Consider the following 24,709-nt stretch of genomic DNA (forward strand, 5'->3'; position numbering starts at 1 on the left):
ATATCTAATTGTAAGGTTGATAACTTGTCATTTCTTTCTACTTATTTCTGTGGTGCTATTTAAGATTCATCTTCACATTCATTATTCTGGTAGAGTTTAAAATGGCTGCTAGCTATTTTGAGACCTGTAGCTTTGCTGATTTACTACAATGATGAGGGACAGTCAAGAATAACTTGGCAAGGATGGTATTTAGAAGTGCTGATCTGTTTAAACAATACCTTTTTGTGTCAATATCCAAACCTGAGCAACAGCCACTTGTGTGTCATCTCTTTATGCTCTGAGGGTCATTTCCAGGCTCTGACTAGAGCAGAGCTGGTGTTGGGGCACTAACTTACAAGATGGCAGGTGCGATCAAATTTCTGGCTTGGGAGCTGGTGGAAGGGAGATTCTGAACCATGTTTTATCTTGCATGTGAGTGCCGTGACTAGCTGTGTTCTGCCTCCCATGTTATCTCCCCCTGCCTCTGGCCCCATTTCTGAAGGTCTTGACTGCTCTCAGCGATGATGTTCTCAGGCTGTAAGTGTGATTTATCAGGAGGTTGATGTTGATAGGTTTAGTTGCTGAGACACCTTCAAAATTAATTCTCTCGTGTGCCAACAAGCATCCACTGATGAGCATCTCCTCTGCTTTGTTTTCATTGCTCTCAGGGTGTAGGCAGCATCTATTTCTCTAAATCTGACTCTTCTTCCTTGTTTACCTGCACAATATGCTCATTTTCTGCACTTAACTAGTTGACATAACCCATTGGTTTGGGAGTTTGCTCTGAGTTTTGGCTACAGGTCAGACCAATCAGACCATGTTGCCTTCACTGGTGTTGGTGTCACTTCAGTTCATTGCCTTGCAGCTGTTCATTCCTTCTGCTGTGCTGCTTTCTTCTTGTGCCTTACCTGCCAGTTTCTTGGACTCCCTAGATCCCTTAACACTGACCTAATAGCTGTTGTTTAATAAGTAGTTTCTCTTCTTGTACTGGAACTGTAGCCTATGGCCTCTTCCATGCAGACGAAATGATGCCTTTTCAAGTCCTTGGGGTTTTGGTACTAATATGACACTCAAATATTAAGGGAATAAAGTTGACACATCTCGCCAGCTTTCCCCATGTGGCATGAAAAGGAGAAAAGGGGCATTGCATGGAAAGGAAAAGTAAATGCCCCTTCTGAGGCTGCACCCCACAGCACGAAATGCTACCTTGCCCACACGTGCAGGCAGCCCTCTGGGCACTGCAGGTCCTAGTGCACAGGCAGAGGTGAGGTTGCCTGTCCTCCATCCTTTCCAGCCCCCTCCTCTCACCTACCACCACATCATGTGTCCCATCATTGTCATAGTGTTGCATCCCCCTGCAGCAGAGCAGCCCCCACCATGGCACATCGTGCATCAGGCCTTGGGGCATAACCTTCATGCTGTGAGATACTTGGGATCTTTCAGATGTGGTAACACAGAGCCCGCAACCTGCATGGGGAATAGCTTGTTCAAATATTTTCCTTGAATGAAGCCATGTTTACAGACTGATAAGGAATACTAGAATCCCAGGGACCTTCAAAACAGAAGGTTGTGGGGATTCTTAGGTTTGGTTTACTTTCTGAAGTCTCTATTAGAAGCAGCTCTTGTTTTCTTTGTAGATTTTTTTTTTTAAATAAATACCTAATGAAGGAATAATTGTTACATCTTGTGATTGTGTCAAAAAAAAAAAAAAAGAAGTTTAAAGTGTATTAAATTGTTAAAGCAGAGCTTTTCCGCACTGTGAGACTCTGATACCACTACCATGACTTACAAACCCTTAATGGCAGGGCTGTGCACAGCTTATGAATTAAATAACTTTGTGTACCTTTTCCTTTGGCTTCCAGCTGAAGGGAGCAAGTGCGCAAGAGGGCACATTCTTTTGTTGTTGATAGCATTCCGCCTTAACGAGAAGGAATTTCTTGCTTATTGCCTATTGTTTATGAAGTGGAAAGGGAACACAAGTTGTATAATATCTATATATATCGTTGGAATAATTCTTTCTTAACATTTCCCTTGTGAGTCAGTTGATCCTGGAGCAGGTGCAGGGAGTGGGTGCTGCACCTATATTTTGTTATAGACTGGTGTGAGGCTGGGGCCGGGGAGAGTGGGGGGGGCGGGGGGACAGGGCGGGAAGGGGAGGAACTCCAAGGAGAGAAAAAACCCCTCAAGTAAAGCAGCAGCAGTCCTGAATACAGTTTGGTTTCTGTCTCTCTGGAGCTTTGCTCAGCAACCAAACCCAGACTCCAGGTGCAGTGTTCCCTCATCAGTCTGTGAGCATAGAAACGGCATGTCCCTCCTCTTCTCCCTTCCCTGCCAAGAGTTTCTGGGTGGTGAATGTCAGTAGCTGGAGTTATTTTTAAAGGCAAGAGGTGAGGCTTGTCGTGCAAAGCTAGGAAGAGGGCGTTTGTTTGCTGAGCAGAGCTGACATCAAAGTGGAGATTGCTGCCTACTGGCTCACCACTGCCTTATGCCAGGTAATCTTTAACATACCCCTCAGTCCCCGAGATCGCAGCCCAGCCTGCCTGTGTGTCTGTGAAACGACCAGCGTTTATGATCCAGAAGATTGCTTTTTCAGTATTATTTACGTGAGCTGGACTTTGACATTTAAAGGCTCGCACTAATCATCTTGCAAAACCTGCTTAGTGCTTTTAACTAAGCAACTGCTTTCTACTTCTCTTTTCAGGATAATATAAATGTTTTTCTGAAGGCGTGCGAAAATATTGGACTGAAAGAAGCTCAGCTTTTTCACCCAGGAGATCTTCAGGATTTGTCCAATCGAGTTACAGTCAAGTGAGTTTTGTGGTTTTATTTTCTTCTTTCCCTTCTCCCTCTAAGGTTTTTCATGGTCTTTTTTTTTTTTTTTTAATTTGCCTATGGAAAATTCTTCTTTTAATCTGGTATGAGCAGTTCTGAATACTGTGGTGAGGGTTTAAGCCTTGTTAACACTAGTAGATAAGACTTGCAAAAGTGTTATTTAAAAAATGAAGTATTATTATAATACTTACCTTAGAAGCAAACTAGTTATTAATGAATATTTACAACATTTAATATGAGATGGGAACTATTCAGGTTATTTTAGACTGGGAGCAAAATTAACTGTTAAATGATATGGAAAACATCACTTCTCTTTATGTTTTGTGATTACTGATGTAAAGTCTGACAGGCTGAGGTGGTGCTTCTGATACTTATCCATATGGATTTGGGGTTAGGTACGGTGTTCCTAAAGGATCGCTGGTCTTTCCACTCCACATATTAATCAGATGTTTGTCACCATATGCCATGTCCTGTGTCAAGGGGGATGTGCGTGTGTGCGTAGAAACTAAGTACTGAATTGCACACAGGCTAACTGTCATGTTTACGGAGAAGAGTTTTTCTGTGAAATATCAGTGGTTTGGTTCTGAAATATAATTAGTGGATTCTCATATTTCAGGACTGCTGTGCCTCCTAATAAGAATTTTATTACCAGTTTCTGAGAGATTAAGGTGGAACTTTACTATATAGACAGGTGTTTTAAGATAAATGTGTCGTGGCAAAAATCATCCTGGGACATCTTGCTTTGTTACAGTATGAACTGTTTTTATTATGTTGGTATAAAGGCTGAATTTATTGTCTCAAAAAAAAAAATAAAAATGAAAGCTTTAGTGAGTTTTGCTGGAAACCTGTCAGGTTAAATGTTAAGTATTGATTCCTGACTTAAATTACCAATTTTATTAAAGAGGAACAGACAGTAATCCTTCTGTAAATACAAGGTAAAAAAATACTGTGAAATGACATGTAACTGCTTTAATTAGAAAGAAATCTCTTGTAGGTGGATCGGGTGGTAGAATGTTGACATGCTCTCTCCCTGGTTTCAGAATGAAAATTCATACTGTTTTGAGGTCTGATACTTGATATGGCAATGTGTTTTCCAATCTTTGACTCATACCCGAAATGTAATTTCTCACTAATCTGGTGTTTAGGGACTTGGCATCTTTCCAGGATGTTGGTATTCTCTCTGCTCGTTCCCCACGTCATGCCAAAAGCCGGAGGGTTGGTAACCTCCGCCATGCTTAAATTATCCACAAAGCCCTTGCTAAAGTTATTTTGGTGGAGGTTTGCTCTGAGGGTAGAGCTGGGAAGAGTTGGAGGCGGTCAGGAGTTGGTCTTCCAACAGTGTCAATAGCGACAAACTGAAACTTTGGGGAGGTCGAGCTAGCAAACTGTTGTGCAAGTTTTGTTGTCCAACTTGTCCCTACGTTAAACCACGGCACCCAAGTGAGGTCAGCCATGAAATTCATCCAGTGTATCTGTAACTGAGGTTTTTTTGGGTCCTTTCAGCACCGCCAGTTCCCTTCCCAGCTCTGTGAGCAGAGAGTAAGGCTGGAATTTGAAGTTGTCATGAGGCTAAAGGGGTTTTACATCATATCTATTCAGCAATGGTCTAATTAGTGCTTTTCAAAAAAGCAGATTTAACTATTGAGTACTTCTTATGGACAGCAATGCGGGGGGTCTGGGTTAGCGTTGAAAGAGCTGCCAGCCATATAACCATGCTCTTTTAATTTGTTTCAGTGTAAGTTTGATTCTCCACACATTATGTATCATATGACAGTCCCACAGTGTGTATAAAGTGCTTACAGAGTAATTTAAACCTTCTGTATCTGAGCAAGCTGTAAAATGGTACTCTAACTGTACTAGCACTTTTTGATATGTTTAGGAGGTTGAAGAGGGACAGGAGGGAAATTTTATTCCAAGAAGTGAAGGAAATAAGTTACATGAGGATAACTTTGTCCAGTGGAAAGTTAATTATAGAAATAATTTGGTTACCCAGAGGACAAGTTAGTCTTCAGAGGATTTTCAGAGAGAGTTATATGTGTATCAAGAGAGAAATGCTCTCTGATCAGGAATTTTATCTGATGTGTCCTTTTATTATTTAATAGAAATAAATAATTTCATATATTCAAGCTGAATTACAAATGTCTTCAAAACTTGAAGGATGCTAGGGCTCAGAAAAGGGGTACTATTTCATGTCTTGCTTTTGTGTTTTCCTCTGTTAACTCTAGTTTCACAATTAGAAATAAATAATTTCTTCTCACAAAGAAGGAAAACTCTTTATCTGCTTTTATAAAAGATTGCATGTAACTTCTGGCTTTTTGACATTCCTAAGCAAATTCATTTTGCTGCCATTACCTGAGGCTGACTGCCCACATCTTAAACCAGCTGCAATATGTTGTATGGGATAACATTAATGTGTGCTTGAAGCAGTGTGTATTTTGACACCTCAGCAGGACTACCACCATTAGCATATGCTTTTTATCTACCCAAAATAGATTAAATAAACTGCTGCTTAAAAAAGTCAGCTTCACAGAATGATATGGCAGAGAGCAGAGCACTGGTAGGATACATGTATGTACTGTCAGGCATGACAAGGTGCCTGATTTGCTTTAGATGTGGAAAATAGATAAGAGGAGGGTGCCATTAAAAGGGTGGGTCCACTTCTGTTTCTAAGGATGACATGAGAGTTGTCATCTTATGTCAGAGGAAAACCAGTCTCTCACACTGTCTGGGAGGTTGCATCTCTGTCCATGTTGCACTTTGCCTTCCCTAGACTTTTTTAGTTGATCTGGCACCTCTGGTGGTGGGAAGGTCCCCAGGAGGAACACCTACCTTTTGAGGGGGATGAGCTCTGTGAAGGTGTTCCATCTGCTTCTCCTGTCTCTGCTGCCTGGCAGTTAAGTGTGGTATCTCCTCATTTTACCTTGTGGGAAGTCATACGCCCTCAGGCTGTTGGCATCTCAGACTGCCATCCTGTCCCACCTGGACATGTTCCCTTTCCAGCAGGAAAAGTTATTTTGTCCTTTATCTCTGAATGTGCTTTGCTGATAGCGCTCCCATCTAATCAACAACATCACAAAGCCACTCAGAGATACCAAACTCTTTATTTGTATGTGATGAAGTGTTCTTGTGACATCTTAGTTAGGGTAAAGACCCACTGTTCCTCGTGAACAGAATCTGTTCTAAGAAAATAATCTGTCTATCTGGTAAGGAGGCTATAACTTTCAGTTGCATTTTGTTTTCTATTGCAACTGAGATGATGCATAGCTATGATGAAAACCCCTCCTCTATAATTACTAGAAGTAATCTGGGATAGGAGAAGCAAGAATCCTCTTATATACCCAGACTCTCAGTTCCAAGTGATTATGTGATTATCTTTTTTGCAAAGGAAAAGCTCCTTAAAATTTTATTGTTTAGAAGTTTGTGTGAAGAGGGCTGTCTGAAATTACTGGTTGCTGCTCCAAGCCTTGCAAACTTTATGCTTTGCCAGCTCAGCAAGATTAGTCGTTGGGTGATGTGGAAAAAGTATACTGGCATGGAAGGATTTTTTCTGCCAGTGAAAATGGGAGTGGGGATTAATGTCTGAGATTTATAGTCCAGTCTTTCTGTAAATCTGCAGAAGTCATTGCTCAATGGTATACTACAGTGATATGTCATGTGTTTCAAGAAAAATCATCCAGATGGACTTATTCCTCACATACCATGTCCAGCAGTCATATGCATATCATCTTGTTCAGTGTCTAGTTATTTGTGTAGATGCATATGTGTCCATCTTCAGTTCTTTCAGCATATTTGATTTTTATTTTTTTGTTACTCTAGGATTTTATTATTTCTAATTGGAGCAGATGTTAGTTTAAAACCCAGAACTTTGTGAGTTTATTTTTATTTGTACTAATGCAAGATTGTCTTAATACTTAATTTGATTCTTTTTTAGTTCTGTCAAAGTAAGAATGTAATACGAGCTTAGTGACTCTCAGTTGTCAGCATGGTTACTATTTAAAAACGTTAAGCACTTCCTTACCCAGTTCTTTAGGGGTGACACACCCAGTTGTTCCCAGCTGTGGAAGGGTTATTAGTAAAATCATAGCATGGAGTCTATGAGAGTTCTCATAGATAGACACCAAACTTAATTCTGATGGAGTTTGTTATCCCAGTTATCAGTTTTAAAGGAGGCAGCCTGAACAATCAGATTGAGAGTGTAAACTCAAATTTGTCTTTTCTTTCAAGCAAATTAATTATTCTACCTGAAAAAAAATTATAATTCTGTAAAATGAGGTATCTAGTAAAAGAATCTAATTAAAATCTAATAATAAATCCAAACAATGGTGGGTTAACAGATTAGAATATTAAACTAAGAAAAAAAAAAGAAATCCCCCAAAACAAAACAAACACCCAACTCCCCCCCAAGAAACAATTCACTGCAAAATCCTAAATAGCAAACTTTTTTTAAAGGTACACAGCCTCTGAGTTCTAACGTTGAAGTTTTACCATACTAATTTCATTCTTCAGTAAAAGAGCAAATTAAAATACTTAGCTTCCATTAATATTATTGCTACAGGGTTATATTTAGAGTATGCCTTGAATGAAACTCAAAAACTGAGACCCCACCTGGAGTGCTGTGTCCAGCTCTGAGGCCCCCAACATAAGAAGGATGTGAACCTGCTGGAGCGAGTCCATAGAAGATGATCAGAGGGCTGGAGCACTTCTCATATGAAGACAGGTTGAGAGAGTTAGGGTTGTTCATCCCGGAAAAGAGAAGGCCCCAGGGAGACCTTACAGCAGCCTTCCAGTACCTAAAAGGGGCCTACAAGAAAGATGGAGAGGGATTTTTCACAAGGCTACATAGGACAGGACAAGAAGTAATGGCTTTAAACTGAAAGAGGGAAGGTTTACATTTAGATATTGGGAGAAATTCTTCCTGTGAGGGTGGTGAGATACTGGAACAGGATTCTCAGAGAAGCTGTGGATGCTCCATCCCTGGAAGTGTTTAAGGCCAGATTCAATGGGGCTTTGAGCAACCTGGTCTAGTGGAAGGTGTACCTGCCCATGGCAGAGGGGTTGGAACTAGATGATCTTTAAGGTCCCTTCCAACCCAAACCATTCTGTGATTGTTCCCAAAGATAGCTGGAAGTATCTCATCACCTTGCAGAACTTAGTATTTTTATAAGGCCTTCATCTTTTTGCTGCTCTGTACTTTTTCAGATATTCATTATCAGTCTTGCACACTAAATAAAGTGTAAATCATATAAAGTAAACAGAAAATCCTGTTGGAGAAGTCTTGCTGAAATGAGATTAAGTGCCTACATGAGATGAAATAACAGAGCTCTGACTTTGGTGCTGGCATTTCAAAATTTTGGGTACTTTTTAACTTATCCATTTAATGTTTCTTTAGCACAATTTTTTTTCCCGATTTCCTAAGCAGAAAGCAATCCTGGAAAAATTTGAATGCTGTGCTTTCTGTAGCATAAAGCTCTATATAACTAAAACCAACTGGAGAGAAGTGACAACTGTTATATGCCGTGTTCATCCTTGTGTTCCTGCATTTCAGCTGAGTTTTTGAGACACGCTCTCTATTTCAGTTGAGAGAGAATACTTTCTGAATTTGAAATACCACCAAAAAAAGTTGTTCAGAGAATGATGCTTTCAAAGTAAAGCCTGAAAAAAATGAAATTGTTGCTGTGTGATGTGGCTTTAAGCACATATTCTGCATCTCTTGACCCATTTGGAGAAGGATACCCTTCATCGAGTGTTCTTCTGATTATATAAGGGTTAACTAGTACAGCAACATTAACTATTTTAAGCATACATACAGAATCTCACTACCTTGTACATCCCAACTCTTGTCTCTTACTAAGCAACTCTCTCCTTTTAGGGGTTGTCAGGAGGGAAACCTTCTAGCAGTGAGTTAAGCCAAACACAAAGCATCCTCTAGCACCTATCTTCTTTATCCTATAATTTGAATTACAATACCGCCAGTGCCTTCTTTCAGTGATGAAATTGCTTCTCTTGTCCTTTTGGGCCAACCACTAAATGTGCCGGTCTAATAGGATTCCTAAAAGTAAGAGTGAAGAAGTAGCAGAGAGGAGTTGAATGCAGGTGTAACTCCTTCCAGTGCTAAGCTCAGTCCCTTAGCAAATTCCTGTTCTTGTGATAGGTAACGCCCAAGAGCACTATTTCACTCTATAGTAGATATTAGTTTTCATTAGAAATTTTTTTTTTAACAGAAGTTGATGTTTCTTGTGACTTGAATTTTCTTCCTGTCTAGTCCTGGGGAATATGCTGCGTTTCCTGATTCCACTTGTGTTTCCTGCTCAGGGTACTTTCTTTTGCAGGGTCAACAAAGGCGAAGTGAAATTTCCGTTCTATGGAATGAAAGTTAGCAATGTCAGGTAGACCACTGAAGAAAGCAATCTGCATAGAAATCCTTGAAATATGGTCTTTTTGAGTGGAGAACTGTCATCAGTGACCTTAGAAATTTGTATTTTGGAGAGGACTTTTTTAGAGTTGCTTTACCAGTATCACTCAGCTTTTTAAACTGTCTGGCTGGTGAGCTACCTGAAAGCTTGAGATGTGATGATGAGACACTGTTTTGGGACTCATATCCTATTTTGTCCTTCAGGAAGAACTACCATAAATTGCTCAAAAGAAACAGCATCAAATACCTTGAAAATGCATACTGAAAAACAAACAAAAAAACCCACCCCAAGAACAATAGCAACAAAAAAGAAACCACAACAAAAAAAATCCCCCAGCAATGAAGGGAGAGAGAATGCAAGTCAGTTTGTGGGTAGCTCAGAGCTGGTGTTTGCTGTTGATAGTACTGAATTCATACTTAGGTCTTCTTCCATATCTAATATGTTTCTAGAATTACTATACCATCTTGAAATATTTTTTTCTCAAGAATTTAATGCTTATAATAAGAGTGCATAATGGAGCTGAATCTGAATTTGCTGTGCTGATTTTTCCAAGAAACATACATTTTAATGAGCTGAAAAACTTAGTTCTAATTTGGCTTCAAAATAAAAAAAAAAAACAACCAAAACACTAAACACACAACCTAGGACCACCCTTTCCTGCCTTTTTGTGTAGAATAGAAAGTTGTGTGTTGGATGGAAAGTTGGATGAAAGCCAAGTGCTTCAGAGCAAGAAATAAAATAACAGCCCAAAAATTGTACCTGGGTAAATTCTCCAACTTATACCTATGTGACTGAAGAGTCAATCATCACAAAGGCTTGGGCATTTTAGAACCTATCTTTCAATTCAAGTTGAGATGAAAGGAATAAAAGACAGCTTTTTGTGGGTCTTGAAAGTTGAAATGCAAACCATTTAACCAAAACTTATTTAGAACAATGAATACTGCTGTTTCCCCATTTATATTCAGGGAAATAACATTTTTTACACATGTGGTTGTAATAGGCCTTTATTGTGGTAACTGAGTTTCCTAGTGACAGTTCCCTTGAAATGGAAAAGTGCAGCACCCTCATTTCAGAATGACTCTAGAAATGTTCCTACCACTTTGTGTGTAAATTCTCTTTTTGCTATGGGCATTGTCATAGAAATATATTAACTTCCTGGGGATAGACATATTCTAAACGTTGAAATTTCTATATTTATTTTGTTTATGATATAACTAATTTCAAGATCATTCATTTCACAAGTTTAACATTTATTAATACTTAGAACAATATGCAGAGATAAAGAAAATGAAAAGAGTGTATTGTATCAGTCTAGTGAAACTGTTGTGCTTAAGTGTAAAATATTCATGCTCATGTTATTAATCTACCTAAACTGTAAATCACTCCAGTAAAACTGTTGTAGGCAATAAAATATGTTCCAGACTTTGGACTATACCTGCTAGAAATTTATGTTCACCTCTTCAGTGTAGAGTCTATAAAAGTGTTGGGTGTGGTGCTATTTAACCTTTCTGTTTTATCTGTGAATTTTCTGACCATTATGAAAAATGTTTGAGATATATCATTTTTGCTGCTGAGTAATTTAACAGTTAATAATTTATACTTCCTTTATGAGATTATACTTTTGATAGTGTTTGATTTTACCATTTATCTATTTTGTGAAGATGATTCTGCTGTAAGAATGAAAAACTCTGGAGTTCTATACCTGTACCTAGAAGTATACAGGAGGAGTCTGAACAAATTTGGAAAAAAAAATACATTTATTGTGTGTTAGTTGTATTGAAAGCAATTCAGGTATCTCTAATGGCATAGATTCATAGCCTTATATTGGAATTCATATACTGTTACTAGATTACTGTAGCTTTCTGCTGAATGGTGTTGGTTTGTTTAAAGTCCTCATTTTTGATCCTATTACATTTTAAAAGTATCTCTGGGGTAACTTTTTTTTGGAGTAGGGGGTACATTATTACTAAAAGCCTTTACAATAATTTTTCACCATTTGTGTTAAGAGAAGTTTCTCTAACCTTTCAGGATTCCCATGGGAATCCATCTAAACCTTAGGCACCTGTATTCCTTTTAATCCCCTAACATACCAGGATAAAACGTAGTTTATAAAACAATGCAGGAGAGAGAGGAAAGGATTTTGGATGAGTAGCAGTGAGCTACCAAAGAAGGTAAACAAAAAATCCGCATTTTTTGGTGGTAATTCTTTTTTTCTTCCATACAGAAAAGTTTCTGTGTCTGATGTTGGAAGCTGAAGGACTTATAAAAAGGATAAACTTGTGTTAGTTAATATCAATTAAACAGAAACATATATGCAAATTTACTATTTTATTATTTTTAATTGTATTTTACTGCTTAAATGCTGAAGAGCGGTTAGTTTTTCTGCAGACAACTCAACAGGAAGAGCTTCTATATTTAAATAGTGGGGGAAGCTGACTTCTTGAAGTTTTCCATGGATACAGAAGTTTGCCAATTAACCATACTCTGTAAACAGAGAAAGTAAAGCTGCACAGTGTATTAACACTTCTCAATCCTACTTCATACATAACCCTACTTTTGGCCATTTTTATTCATGAGCTTTCAGAGGTTTCAATTCAAAGTATTATTACTGCTTAATTAATTACTACTTATAGTAAAAGTGCCATTAATGGATTTTATACTGTGAATACTACAAAAAGCAATTGGTAATGCAATAACGAATTCAAATATTCTTATAAAGCGCATTTCCAGAGGATTGCAGGGTTGTTTTCATGTTGTCACTGAAACCAGCTAAATGAAATAATGTCTCACCACATGGTTAGGTGATAAGAAGGGGCGGAGAGGTGGAAATGAAGAGTGCTAGATAGCAGCCAAGCTTAACCACACAAAGGCATGATCTTTTCATGTTTCTTTTAAATTATAGAGATCTGTTGTCTTTAAGAAACAAAAGGGAAAAAAAAAACAACCAACAACAACAACAAAAGAAAACCCGACTGGAGGACTGTTCTCCAGACTGAACAAGCTGGAGGATCAAGCTCAGGATCTCCAGCCCTGACCATTATGGTGATCTTCACTCAGCTTACTCTGCTTTATCAGTGTCTTTCCTGTACTGCAGGATGCCAAACTGGGAACAGCACCATTATAGACGTGGCATAATAAGTGCTGAGGAAAGGGAGAATGATTAGATCTGTTAGCCTTCTGGCCACACTCCATTTTGTATGGCCACGTACCGTTTCGTACAGCCCTGGGTGCTGTTAACCAGTGTTGCCAGTGTTCACTGCTGGCTGGCGTTCGGCCCAGAAGGACCTCTAGGCCCGACTCCCTGCCCCACTCTGCAGTCGCAAGAGTTAGGTTCATCCCAGGAGCAGGACTTGGTCTTTGTCCTTGCTGAATGTCATATGAAGTTCCTGCAGAGCCAGTCCTCCCAACAGCCCTGCCCTCTGACGTATGTATCCCCTGCCTGCATTCCTGTCTGCTCGGGGAGGGAGCACAGTATCAGAAACTGACTCAGAAACAGAAATTTTGAAAGCTGCTGTAGCTGAATGCTTAAACTGGAGTAAGAAGGTTGTCTAATGCAGATGATATTTCTTCTTTCCTTTACCTTCTAGAAAAAAATGTCCTGTAAGTGTAAACACATACACACCTTTGAACCCAGTTTGTACAGATATGCATCAACTGACGTGGATTCCAATGCAGTATATGATAAAATATTTAACTGGGGTGGGGAAAGGGAGTCTAAGTTCAAAATACTTCTGCTTTCGCAAAGGCTATTAAATTACAGACAGCCACTTGTTCCCTGTGAATAACCACTGAAATACGCTTGTCAGATTTATGATGCGGTAATGTATTCTTTTTAACTCTGTGACCTGATGTTTGTTAAGATGCCCTCAACTGGGATAATTTTCTGGGGTGAGGGATGTACTTGGTAAAGCACTAGCTAAAAATGCCTGAGTTAACAGAAGGCACAGTATATTTATGTATGGTTTGACTTGAAGATGCAATGTATTTTCAACACAGATCTGTGCAGTAGGGAATTACTGTACAATTCCAAAACCTAATCCTAATTTCTCCAAATTTGCCAGTGTTGAATACTGCAGTAAACAGCTTTGAATTGTTTTTTCAGGTTAACTTTTTTTTCAGAATATGTATAAAATAGAAGAAAACTTTGGTTGCTTAAATGAGAACAGGAAAATCAGAACAATTCCAGTTTTATACGCAAAATGATGAGTTCTGGAATAGCAGATGCTGCTCAGGCCTGAGATAATGAGGTCAGGAGTTTTGTAAGAGTTTCGTAAAGGTATCTATTCAGTGTTCAGTGCCAGTCAAAAAACCCAAACCAACAACCAACCAAACAAAAAAACCAAAACCCCAAACAAAAAACCAAACAAACCAAAAAACCAACCAACAAACAAAAAAACAACCCTCCCAAAAAAACAACAAACCCATCCCCCCCGAAACCTATCCAGAAACAAGTATTAGGCATAGGAAAAAACTGGCACATCGCTATGCTGCTGTGGTTAATCTGGAATTTTCTGGTGTTGTAATACCATATGAAGCTTTGGACTTTGATCAGTTTCCCTTTTCTCACTCTCTCACTTCACTTCCCCAAATTCAGACCTATGGAACTGGAATATCTTCATCCTCATGGCATTTCTCTGACCAAATGTAGGAATAGCTTCTGCTGCGTATTTAGTTCAACACGCTGAGAGTCCTGAGCCTGAAAGAGAATGATGGATGAAGGATAGAGCTGGACAAAGTAGCAAGCTTAAAACAAACAAATAAACAGAAAACCCCCAGCAGATGGCATGGACAAGTGATTCAACTAGTCACTACATCCCATGTTATATGAATAATCAGTGAACCAAATGAAGGGGCAGTAGGGCTTCCTTGCCAATAGATACTGTGGGTGATGAAGTTTATTTGCGTTCATGCGGTACTGGAGAAGTTCAAAGAAGGGAAATCTTTTAAGAGTAACTTAGAATGGGGAATCACATCTATCTTGCAAAGTCCATGAGGGAGAAGCATCTTGCCTGCTCTATTTTTACTCTTCCTTAGGCAACCTCTTGGGATTACGTGGGAGGGTGGGATACTGGACTACAGAGAATTTTTCGATCTGGCCCCATGTGGATGTTTGTGTCTGTGGTTTTGAAAAGGTTACATGCAGTGCAAGCTGTTTTTAACTTCTGTAGATCTATGATAAACTCCTCCAAGAAGGAAAACTAAGGAAAAAAATCAGACATAAATTTTATGGAGGGAATTATTTTGATTTGATAAATCAGTTAAGCAATCTACCATTGTTAAGCTTTAGCAAGTGTGGAACATTGTATGCAGAGCTATCTGGAAAGATGAATAAAATCACAGTGGGTCTCTTAACCTAGACAAGTATCTGACTATTTCGATATGTGACTGGGTTGTGCAATCACAGGGAAAAATATTATCATGAATTATTAATAATTTAACATATTATGTTTTTTTCATTTAACTATTTGAAATTTTACTAAAAGCTTCATCAGAATAATGAATAAGAATGGCTGAAATAAGCTGGTACATGTATTTGCATGTACTATATTCAGCATCATTACTTAAAACCTACTTTTGCTCTAAAAGAATGAGTTAATTTAAGAGGCTTTTGTTACTGATTTTGGCATTGGAAATGTAACTGTAAGATCACACATCAGATGGTTATGTAGAAGGCACACCCACATGGGTTGAATAAGCGCAGAATAAGATGCATTGGTAATGATACTCCTCTGCTGTGCTTGCCCTGCAAAGCCCTCTCTTCTCTCTGTGCAGAACATTTTATTCTTTGAAATCTGAGCTTGCCTCTGGTATTGAATGTTGGCTGCTGTTAAGAAATCATACAAAAGTCACTTAGCACTGGTGGTTTACTAGTATTTGCCATTTCACTGCGATATTTTCATTCCTTCAAGAGGAAAAGAATCTCTTGCAAAAGGATACTTTTCTTTTTATAAACAACATTTTGTCTTTCTGAAGCATTTTCCTCTTTCAGCTGTAAACAAATTCCTTAGTTAGATTTCAGTTTTCTCTAATACTATTTGAATAACTCATGAATATGTTCAGCAAGCTAGTTTGATAAATAACCTCTACCTGGATAACTGGAGATTTCTGTAATGTAGTATGATGATCATGATAAAATGACGTGATATCACTTGTAAATTACTTCTTTTTTTTGTTCAGTATTTTATTTCATTGATTGGATAAGATTTTAAATCTCTGAATCCAGGGAATGGTGGCACCAAACAGCACAAGTCTGAGTGCCTGAGCTTTGCTTGCTTGGTACCATGTGAGCAATGGGTGCGCAGTAGCTGCTCTCAGCTGTGCACCAGGCTGCCAGCCCAGGAGGACTAAGGCAGGTATTTATGCTTATGCTGTGTCAAGTGTCTGCTAAGTTGCTTGTTAAACTTCCTTTAATGGACAGCATGAGATTTAACAGGAGGAAAGCTGGAATGATAAAGACTGAGGCTTCTTGGTTTTCTCAAAGTGTGTTTAGGCTGTGGGGCACTGGAGCAAAATGGCAGAGAAGGGAGGAAGCTGGGCAAGTTGCACTCCTGGTCAGTTTGCAGATGACACCAAGCTGGGCAGGAGTGTTGATCTGTGGAGGGTAGGAAGGCTCTACAGAGCAGTCTGGATAGGTGGGATTGATGGGCTGAGGCCAATTGGATGAGATTCAACACAGTAAAGTGCCGGGTCCTGCACTTGGGTCGCAACATGCAGTGCTTGGGGAGGAATGACTGGAAAGTTGCTCAGTGGAAAATGACCTGGGGTGCTGGTCAACAGCAGGCTGGACAAGGGCCAGCAGTGTGCCCAGGTGGCCAAGAAAGCCAGTGGCATCCTGGTTTGTATCAGAAATAGTTTGGCCAGCAGGACTAGGGCAGTAACTGTCCCCCTGTACTTGGCATTGGTGAGACCACACTTCAAATCCTCTGTTCAGTTTTGGGTCCCTCTCTACAAGAAAGACATTAAGGTGCTAGAGAATGACCAGAGAAGGGCAACGAAGCTGGTGAAGGGTCTGGAGCACCAGTCTGATGAAGAGAGGCCGAGGGAGCTGGGGTGGTTTAGCCTGGAGAAAATGAGGCTTGGGGAGGACGTTATTGCTCTCTACAACTACCTGAAAGGAGATTATAGCAAGGTGGATGTCAGTCTTTTCTCACCAGTAACAAGTGACAGGCCAAGAAGAAATGGCCTCAAGTTATGCCAGGGGAGGTTTACACTGGATATCAGGAAAAATTTCTTCAGCAAAGGGGTTGTGAAACATTTGAACAGGCTGTCCAAGGAAATGGTGGAGTCACCATCCTTGGAGATATTTAAGACTTGTAGATATGGCATCTGGGGACATGGTTTAGTGATGGAATTGGCAGTGCTAGATTAATGGTCAGATTCAGTAATCTTAAAGGTCTTAAACGACTATGATTCTAGCTTAATTATGGTTCAGGAGAGGTGGGGAAGCAGCGAACACTGGACATTTATTCTTGTCAGTTCTTGCTCAGGAATATGTTTGCGTGGTTTCCATTATTTAAAAATGGCTTATTACTGTCTGATTAAGTCAGGAGAGAGAGAGAGAAGCCTGCTTTTATCTCCCAGGGAAGGAGTCCTTTTGATGGACATGTACCAAAGGCACGTGTACATTACTTATAGAAGGAGCTTTTGTTTGCAGAATTTTTGTCAGGAAAGCAAATATGTTCAAGCTCCTAGAAACTGTTTGGTTAGGTTTAATTGCATGTAGATTTTGGCATGCAACATTTAATGGAACATGTTCCTGTTATTTGTGCATCTGCAGTTATAGGACAGACTGTCCTCAAAAAGCTAGAGTAAGAAGCAGTGAAAACAGTGGAAGAAAACTACTGAACTATGGGGTTTTTTCTGCCTTCGCCCACGAGAGAGAGTACTCCAGTTAATTAGGTCAGGTTACTTCAACTCTTGGTAATGTGACTTTTTTGTTAGTGCAGTTTTAAATTATGAGGACTCCCTTCAGTTTCAGAAAAATCGTAATGAGATTTTTTTTTTTTTTTACTTTACCTGTAAAAAAGTCTAGAATCCGCTTTTACTGTAAATGGAGAGGAGGTAGAATCTTCTTGGTTTCTCGTTCCTTGGTTGTCAGTGGTCTGCGTGCCACCGCTGCTGTTGTTTGGAATAGCCTTCTGTTAACTCTTCAGCTAATTTGGGATACCCAGTAAAGATGCTTTCGCACTGTTTTCACTCTCTATTGCTCAGATGTCTCTGCCAGGCAACTCACAAAACAAACAGCAGCACTGGGTCAGTATCAAAGAGTGCACACTTTGAAGTAGGGGGCAAATGACAGTTATGAAAGGTTAGTCTTTAATGCTATTACAGGAGGTAGTTGTACAGGTTTTCATGCATTTGCCTATTAAGGTGTGTTATGCCCTGATTCTTACATACAAAAAAATAATTAGTGAGTAATTATTAGAAAAAATTACCTTCCACTTTCATAGGTGGTGGAGCATTCAGCAGAGATTACTGGCCAGTGGTGCTCCCTGGCCAGTCTTCAATTTGTGAAAGCACTTTGGTAAAGCTTGGTTGTACCCATGAAACACAGGATCCCCTATGCAAGCCAAAATTAGCAAAAATAAAAGCCTTTGTGAAGGAACTAGAATTTCAAAACAGTTTTTATTTCTGTAAGTTGCTCTGGAATCATGAGTGTGCTAGTGAGCGTATTTTTGAGGGGAATTGGTATGACACTCAAAATGAGTGCATATAAGATTTTACAAATTAAAATAATCACAGACTTAATTTAAATGTGAATTTATGTACTTTAAACAGCCTCTTTACTTCGCATCCAGTCTGATTTCCATGCTATCAGCATTCATCAATGCTAAAATTTCAATGTCATTCCTTAACACAAGAATAAATTTGGGTATGCATTTGACAACAGTTAATTTTGTCTGTTTACAAAGAATAATACCTCTGTGCTTTTATTTTATTATTCTTTTCCTGGTGGCTTTCCTTTTTGAAGCATTGCATGTTTTTTGCTGGTAACTTCATTATGCAAAAGAAGTTCAAATATATTCACCTGTGTACCTATCATGTGTCAGGGTTTTTCCTTTAGGGCCTTAGGTAATAACTATATTAGTTTTCATAATATTTCAAGTAATTACATACTTGAAATTCTGTCTAGAGTTCATGCAGCAGTTCTGGATTTCTTTCCCTAGCAGAAGCTTCCACAGATTCTTTCCTACCTGAAAAAAATTTTGGGGTACATATTTTTACATGTATTCAATGCACTGTTTTCCAGGTGAAGAGTTTTAAATGCGGAGTGGCAGTGGACTTCATATTTATCTTCTTTCCCTTTGAGAAATAAATATCTGACTATTGCAGTGGTTTTGAATCAGTGTCTTTCCAAAAATTAGTGCCAAACAGATGGCTGATTTGTTATATCATGAGCTGTTTTTGACAGTACTGATTTCTGTTACTAAAGATGAGGCTTGCCTAACTTACACTGCAGTATAAGCTATTTTTTTAGTATCTTAGAAAACTTGTATGCTATACTACTCTGCCATAAATGTATTTCAAAGACTGTTGTATGTCTTTGTGCCTTTACTTGATTAAAAAAACATCTTTGACAGGGACTTCTCTTAAATTTATTTTTAAGATACCTACCCTAGCAGGTTAAGTGGGCCACTAATTACATCTACACTGAAATGTAGAAAGGATAATATATTAAGAGCACTCCAGCTGGTTTTTCATGGCCTTTTCCACCTGTCTAACACTATGCAGCAAGAAAGTGGAAGTATATTGTAAAACGCTTTCAGTGTTGTGTGGATAAAGTGGTCAACAGTTTGCCATCTGGCATCCAAACTTGATGATAATGCTCAAGCTTATCATCTGTGTGTGATGTCTGTGGATCAAGGGGTGAAGGTATATTCATCCCATTCTTTTCTCCTGTACTTTATAGTGGTTACCTTCCTGTCAAGGGACAGATGAGTTTTGCTGCAGTTTGACAACCTATTCCTGAGCCATCAGCAGAGACTGATGTGTGCTTTCCTCATTAGAGGATGCTACTGGATATTCCTCCACTGCACTGAGTTAATTTCTACTTGTAGCTCTGTTAGCCTGAGGAGGGGAAGCCTTGGAAATTATTGAGTCTTACTGTTGCAAGGTGCACATGGATGATGAGACCTCTAAGATTACTTGATGTGTGATTCTTCCCCAGTTGTAATTTGTTTCAGGTAGAATTAAGTGTAAAGAGGAGAAACACCTGATTAGTTTTATTGATTTGTCTTTTAATTTTTCATCCTGTCTAGATTATCAGTCTTAATTGGGGGATGATAAAGTCTCGGCTTTTCACTGAATTGTAAAACAATGAATATAGTGAGTGCACTGTTGCTGTTGGGATTTCTTAATCAAAGAGGGCCAAAAGCTTGAGCTCAAAAGGGCTACTGCCACAGACAATTCCAAGGTAGCAGGTCTGGATGTAGCAGTCGCTAATGCAGCATGCATACTGTCCCATGGGAAGCTGAGACTTGTAGCAAACTGGTGCCATAAATGTCATAAACTTTGCAGTTTAACCATTAGTTTAATAATCTTTGCAATGATTAAATGCAATAATAATTGCCATTCACAGGAGGTTTGAAACATCCTTAGTTTTCAGAAGCTGTGGATTCCTAGGTGAGAGTCTCAAGGTTTTATTTGCCCTTACCTGGGTGAAAAAGAGTGCCTGGTCTTCTTTTGGAAATCACAAGGATTGTTGGAAGAAAAATTTGTAGAATAACCTCTTCAAGAGCCCGAGGGTTACTTTTGTGTTATCTTGGCTCTGAAGTTTGATTGACTTCTGAGGAGGATAGCTTACAACCACCATGTTTGTTTTAAGGAGCCTACTTCTCCAGTGCTTCATCTGGTTAGACGGTTGGTGAAATTCTGCAGACGGCTAACTGTAATTTCCAAGAGTTGGTGCATATAGTATCTTCTTTCTTGTGAGAAGGAAGATTCCTAATTTAACATTTACTCATGCACTCGTTAAAGATGTTGGGAATATTGCCATGGCCTCACTTGGAGCAGAATCGAATAATTTTGTTCCACTCCCTCCCTCTACCACCAGACTTAGTTGTAATAGCTTGTTGGAGCATTTTGGTGATGTCTTAATTAGTGTATTAAGCTTTTTTCCCCCCTCAGTCATCAGTTTTGCTACATACTTCATGAGTATTGGTGAAAGAGAGGTGTGAGATCATCTGTAGTTCCCTGGCTAGGATTGTTTTCCCATATCATTAATTTTGTTCAAGTTTTTATTCTCAGGCTCCTCTAACTTTACAACAGAAACTCCTAAATGACTAATAGCACATTTGGTTTCAGTATGTTGGGACGCTCAGAATGGATATAAATGTTTCAGCTTCAGAGGTATATGGTCAGACTAGCTTAACTTTTCTCCTCCCCCACCCCCCCTTTTTTGCTTCCCACACAGGCTTTCTAGCGTTCTGGCAAAGCAAGTATTTGGACTTTTACCCATTCTCTCACTTTATAGTAAAGGAGCATTCATTTTTCCAACATTAAAAACTTGGCCAGAAACCCTGGCCCAAAACCCTTAATGTTTTGAGCAAATGTTTAAAAATACCCTCTGACTTGGCTGCTCTAAGTAGCTTTAAAAAACACTATTTTCTATTGCAGTGGACAAATTCTTTTTCCCCCAAAGAAGCTAACTAAGAAAACTAATACTTATCCAATATTATTGATGACAACAAATTGAATTTAGACATTTCAAAAGTTATAAAAATAATTCTGAAGCCATAAGGAACCTCAATCAGAATAGATGCATCTTTAAGGAGCTCTTGTGGATGTTGCAAGAGCTGAGGATGGGAGGTGGGAATTGCAACCGATATGGAAAATATGTATTTGTCTTGCATCTTGTCCATTCACTAAAACAAAAGGGCACATTTTTGCAAGAATACTACACTTTTACTCATTTTTTTGTATCTTGTTTTTGTTTTAAATGGTATTGTTACTTCATGCCATGTCATCGGGGAGAGCTATTTAAGGGAATACATCCTCTTTCATTATTCTTTTCTGATAAGTTTGCATAGATTAATATTTGACTTTTCATTAAGTGAAGAGCTCTTTCCTGGCTCTAAATATGTTTTTATAAATGCAGACAGATCAAGGAAACATATGAAATAATAAAGTTCGGTTGTACCTGCATGCCTCACTTCTTTTGGGCATATTTGATCACCATAAGTTAATGGAGAACTAACTAGTAGAGAGAAGTCAGGTTCACTCTGTGTTTCATACTGTTGTTCTCTGTGTGATGAGTGATGTTGTGCTCTGTGTTGCTAGGGTAACATGAAGAAACATAGAGGAAAATACGGTAAAATTCCAAAAAGGAAGCATTATATTTTTTTTCAGAGCTTCTTATTTGCTCATGAAATATTTTGCCAAAATATTGCTGAGAAAACCCAACAGTTCTTTAAAGGTTTTATTCCAAATGTAGAGACTAAACTAAATTATTCAGTCATGCAGTAGTGATTTACTTAAGGAAAAATTCCAGTGTCACTTTAATTTGTTTCCAAAATGTGTATCATGGAATAAGCTGTGATTACCTTCTACCTCAATTTTTTCATCTTTGGAAAAAAATTGTATTTATTGATAGAGGTGGACAAAGCAAAGTCCTAGCTCTATGACTTTATGACTAAAAGCTGTGCTTTTAGTAATCCCACATTAAATTGTACAAGAACAAAAAAAGCATTTTTTCTTTAATAATACGACAAAAGCTGAGAATAAAAGGAGAGGCTGGCATAGACACTGCCCCTATTCTGTGTCTTCCTGTGCAATAGTTTGGCCAACACTACGTTGGAATTGCTCTACATTGGAATTGCTCTAGAGGAAAAAATGAACCATCAGAAATCTGAAGTGTCTCCCAGTACAAATCCCACGTACCCTCAAAATGCAGAGAGTCTGCCTCTTCTCCAGAGGATATCTATCCTCATGCATATACCTCATATTTATGGGTCTTGGCTTTCCTGAAGAGATGCCGACTGGAGCGGACTGAATCCCAGATTACTTCCCATTCATGGGCCGTGAATAATGCATCTGTAGCTTCTGCTGCTAACTCTGAGTCATCTCTGCGCTGAATTGTTTTCTGTGTATGTGTTATAACAGCAGCAGCTGAGCAGTACCTATTTCTACTGGTGACATTGGGTGTTAGCACAGGCGTGAACACAGCAATACCCAGTGTAAGTTACTGTCAGTCATATTTTTGCTTTACCAGAGGATATTTTCGTTGTCAAATATCTGGTATTAATTATGCAGTATAGACTCGAGTTCTGTTTTTTTATCTTATTTTGCACACCCTGAGAAATTCAATAAACCTTGCTTTTGAGTGCTATAAGTTGCGGTAAACTGTTTTGCTTATTATATATCATCACCTGTTTGCTTGACACAAAAATAACAAAGCATTACATTTACTAGATCTTTCCCTGGGCATGGATCAAGGGAGGAGATTGAATGAAGGAGATGGTTGGGGTGTTTTTTTCCTCTTCCGTGTATACAGAGGCTGTAAAAATCTCCTTTCTTTCTGAGCAAGCAAATTTGTCTGCCAAATCCTAGTGCTTCCCAAGGGACTGCCTCTGAATTTATCCAAATTGAACAACTGTATTAATCCAGAGGGTTGAGTGTAAGAGAGTGCACATAGGTAGTTGCTGTGGAGTAGTTGGTAGATGGAAAATTTTTCACCTTGACTTCCATTGCAATAACTTGTTTACTCAAATCTGGAGATGGTGCAGAGGTGTCTGAGCAATGCTTTGTGGGAATAAATGGGTCGGTATTGAGGGCTGTTCTAAAAAGTTACCTCTAACATCTGTGTGTGGGAAGAGGGCATGTTGAAATACTCCAGTTAGGTGTGAGAGTTGGGAGTAAAAAGGACAACAGTTTTGGAAATATTTAATAATGGCAAAGAAGCATCAGGCAGTAAAGTGAATTTTGGTAATGTCTTGAAAAACAGTACTAACTGTGAGTTGCCATGGTTGCTGCAGCTTAGCTGAAACAAATAATAGGCTTCATACATATTTTTAAAATTTTTTTTTATAATGCTGTTGAACTATTTCTGGGCAAACTAACAGCTGCATGTTTTTGTGGTTTTGCATATATTTCTAAAAACTTACACAATTACACTTAATTGCCTATTTTGAAACTTAGTTTTCAGAGTGACTTCTCAGATATACCGACTGTTTATTTTGAAAAGAATGCTGGCACAATTGTGTGTTCCCCATATTGATTTATGTTCAAATTAATCTACAAAATTTACAATATGGTCTAGATTTGTATGGGGGAATGAAGGTAAAGGATCTTCAAAACTAAATGCAAGAGAAGTTAAGTAGGTGATGACCCTGATGATCAACGGGATGAGCTCAAGTATGTTGCTTCTTGGAAGGAGGGAGTATAAAATCTCAATGTTTTGATAAAGTACAAGAAAGGAATAAGGTAGAAGTGGGGTAACATTTAATATAATCCCTGTGCAAAGGTCAACTGAATTATATACAGGTTTTAAAAAAAGGAAGAAAGCATCAGGGAGATAAATGGAGAGATTCAGCAAAATCATGTGCTCCAAGTTCTGAATACCAGAACTTTGGAGCATCTAAAAATCTATAGCATGTGTAAGTAGTGATATGGTAGCTGTCTATGAGTTTATCTAAATTACAATGTGTATTGCAGTAGTTTTGTCTTGAGAAGCACTTAATTTCACCTCTGAAATTAAAAAGTCCTCTTGGACGTGAAGAAACTGATTTCTTTGAGAACTTTCTAATGCTGTGTGAGAGCTGGGAGTCAAAGTGTGCATAAAGTCCATCATGAAAGTCAGTGAATGTTCTCATGCTTCTTGGCCAAAGGGTATGGCATGTGTCGAGTGGCCTTCAGAAATAAAAAACCTGATATTTATTTTTGCATAGGTACTAGCCTAGATCTGGAATTTAAAGTAACCAATGCAGGCTGGGGAAACATTCTAGATTTTCCCTGGAGAAACCAAGCAAACAAAAAAGTACAAGAGATACACAGTTTAATTGCCTGGAATTAGTGAAACTGCTGAGTTTTAGAGGGTTTTAGGAATGGAGTAAGGAAAAGACACAAAAAAGGGACCAGTCAACAAAGCTACACTGATTATTATAAATCTTAGAATCATTTATGTTGGAAAAGACCTCCAAGATCATCGAGTCCAACTTTAATTTTCTTTAAAATAACATAAAATTCAGGCAGGAAGATGGAGGATCCTATCAGTCTCCTCTTTGCTGTAGCAACAACTTGCAGAGAATGTTCCATTCTGCTTCCCCTGCCCACCCCTCAGATGAGAGCCAGGGAGTGCTCAGGGTATTGTTCAGGCTCCTCTGTATACACTTGTTCTTCTGGGGGTTTTATTTTTTCTTTTTATTTGACAGGCTTGCTTTCTTCTCTACAAAATACAAGTTTTCTCTTTGGGAGAACCTCTTGATTAGACTGGGATATGAGGAAGCTGGCAGAGATGGACCACCCAGGGAGGGGTCAGATAAGAGCGT

The 24,709-nt window shown here is 38.7% G+C and overlaps 1 protein-coding gene across 13 annotated transcripts in view; it reads left to right on the top strand.

Moving 5' to 3' along the window:
- Positions 1–24,709, top strand: part of LMO7 (LIM domain 7) — a 128,857-nt gene that overhangs the window by 54,606 nt on the left and 49,542 nt on the right. For all 13 annotated transcript variants that reach the window (XM_039385157.1, XM_039385150.1, XM_039385149.1 and 10 more), the window contains exon 4: positions 2,681–2,787. In XM_039385157.1, the coding sequence (XP_039241091.1) occupies positions 2,681–2,787 (107 nt within the window). The remainder of the gene's footprint in view (positions 1–2,680; positions 2,788–24,709) is intronic.

This window comes from Pipra filicauda, unplaced genomic scaffold (genome assembly GCF_003945595.2).
Source record: "Pipra filicauda isolate LSUMZ 115617 unplaced genomic scaffold, ASM394559v2 scaffold39_size4671491_pilon, whole genome shotgun sequence".
Classification (NCBI taxonomy): Eukaryota; Metazoa; Chordata; class Aves; order Passeriformes; family Pipridae; genus Pipra; species Pipra filicauda.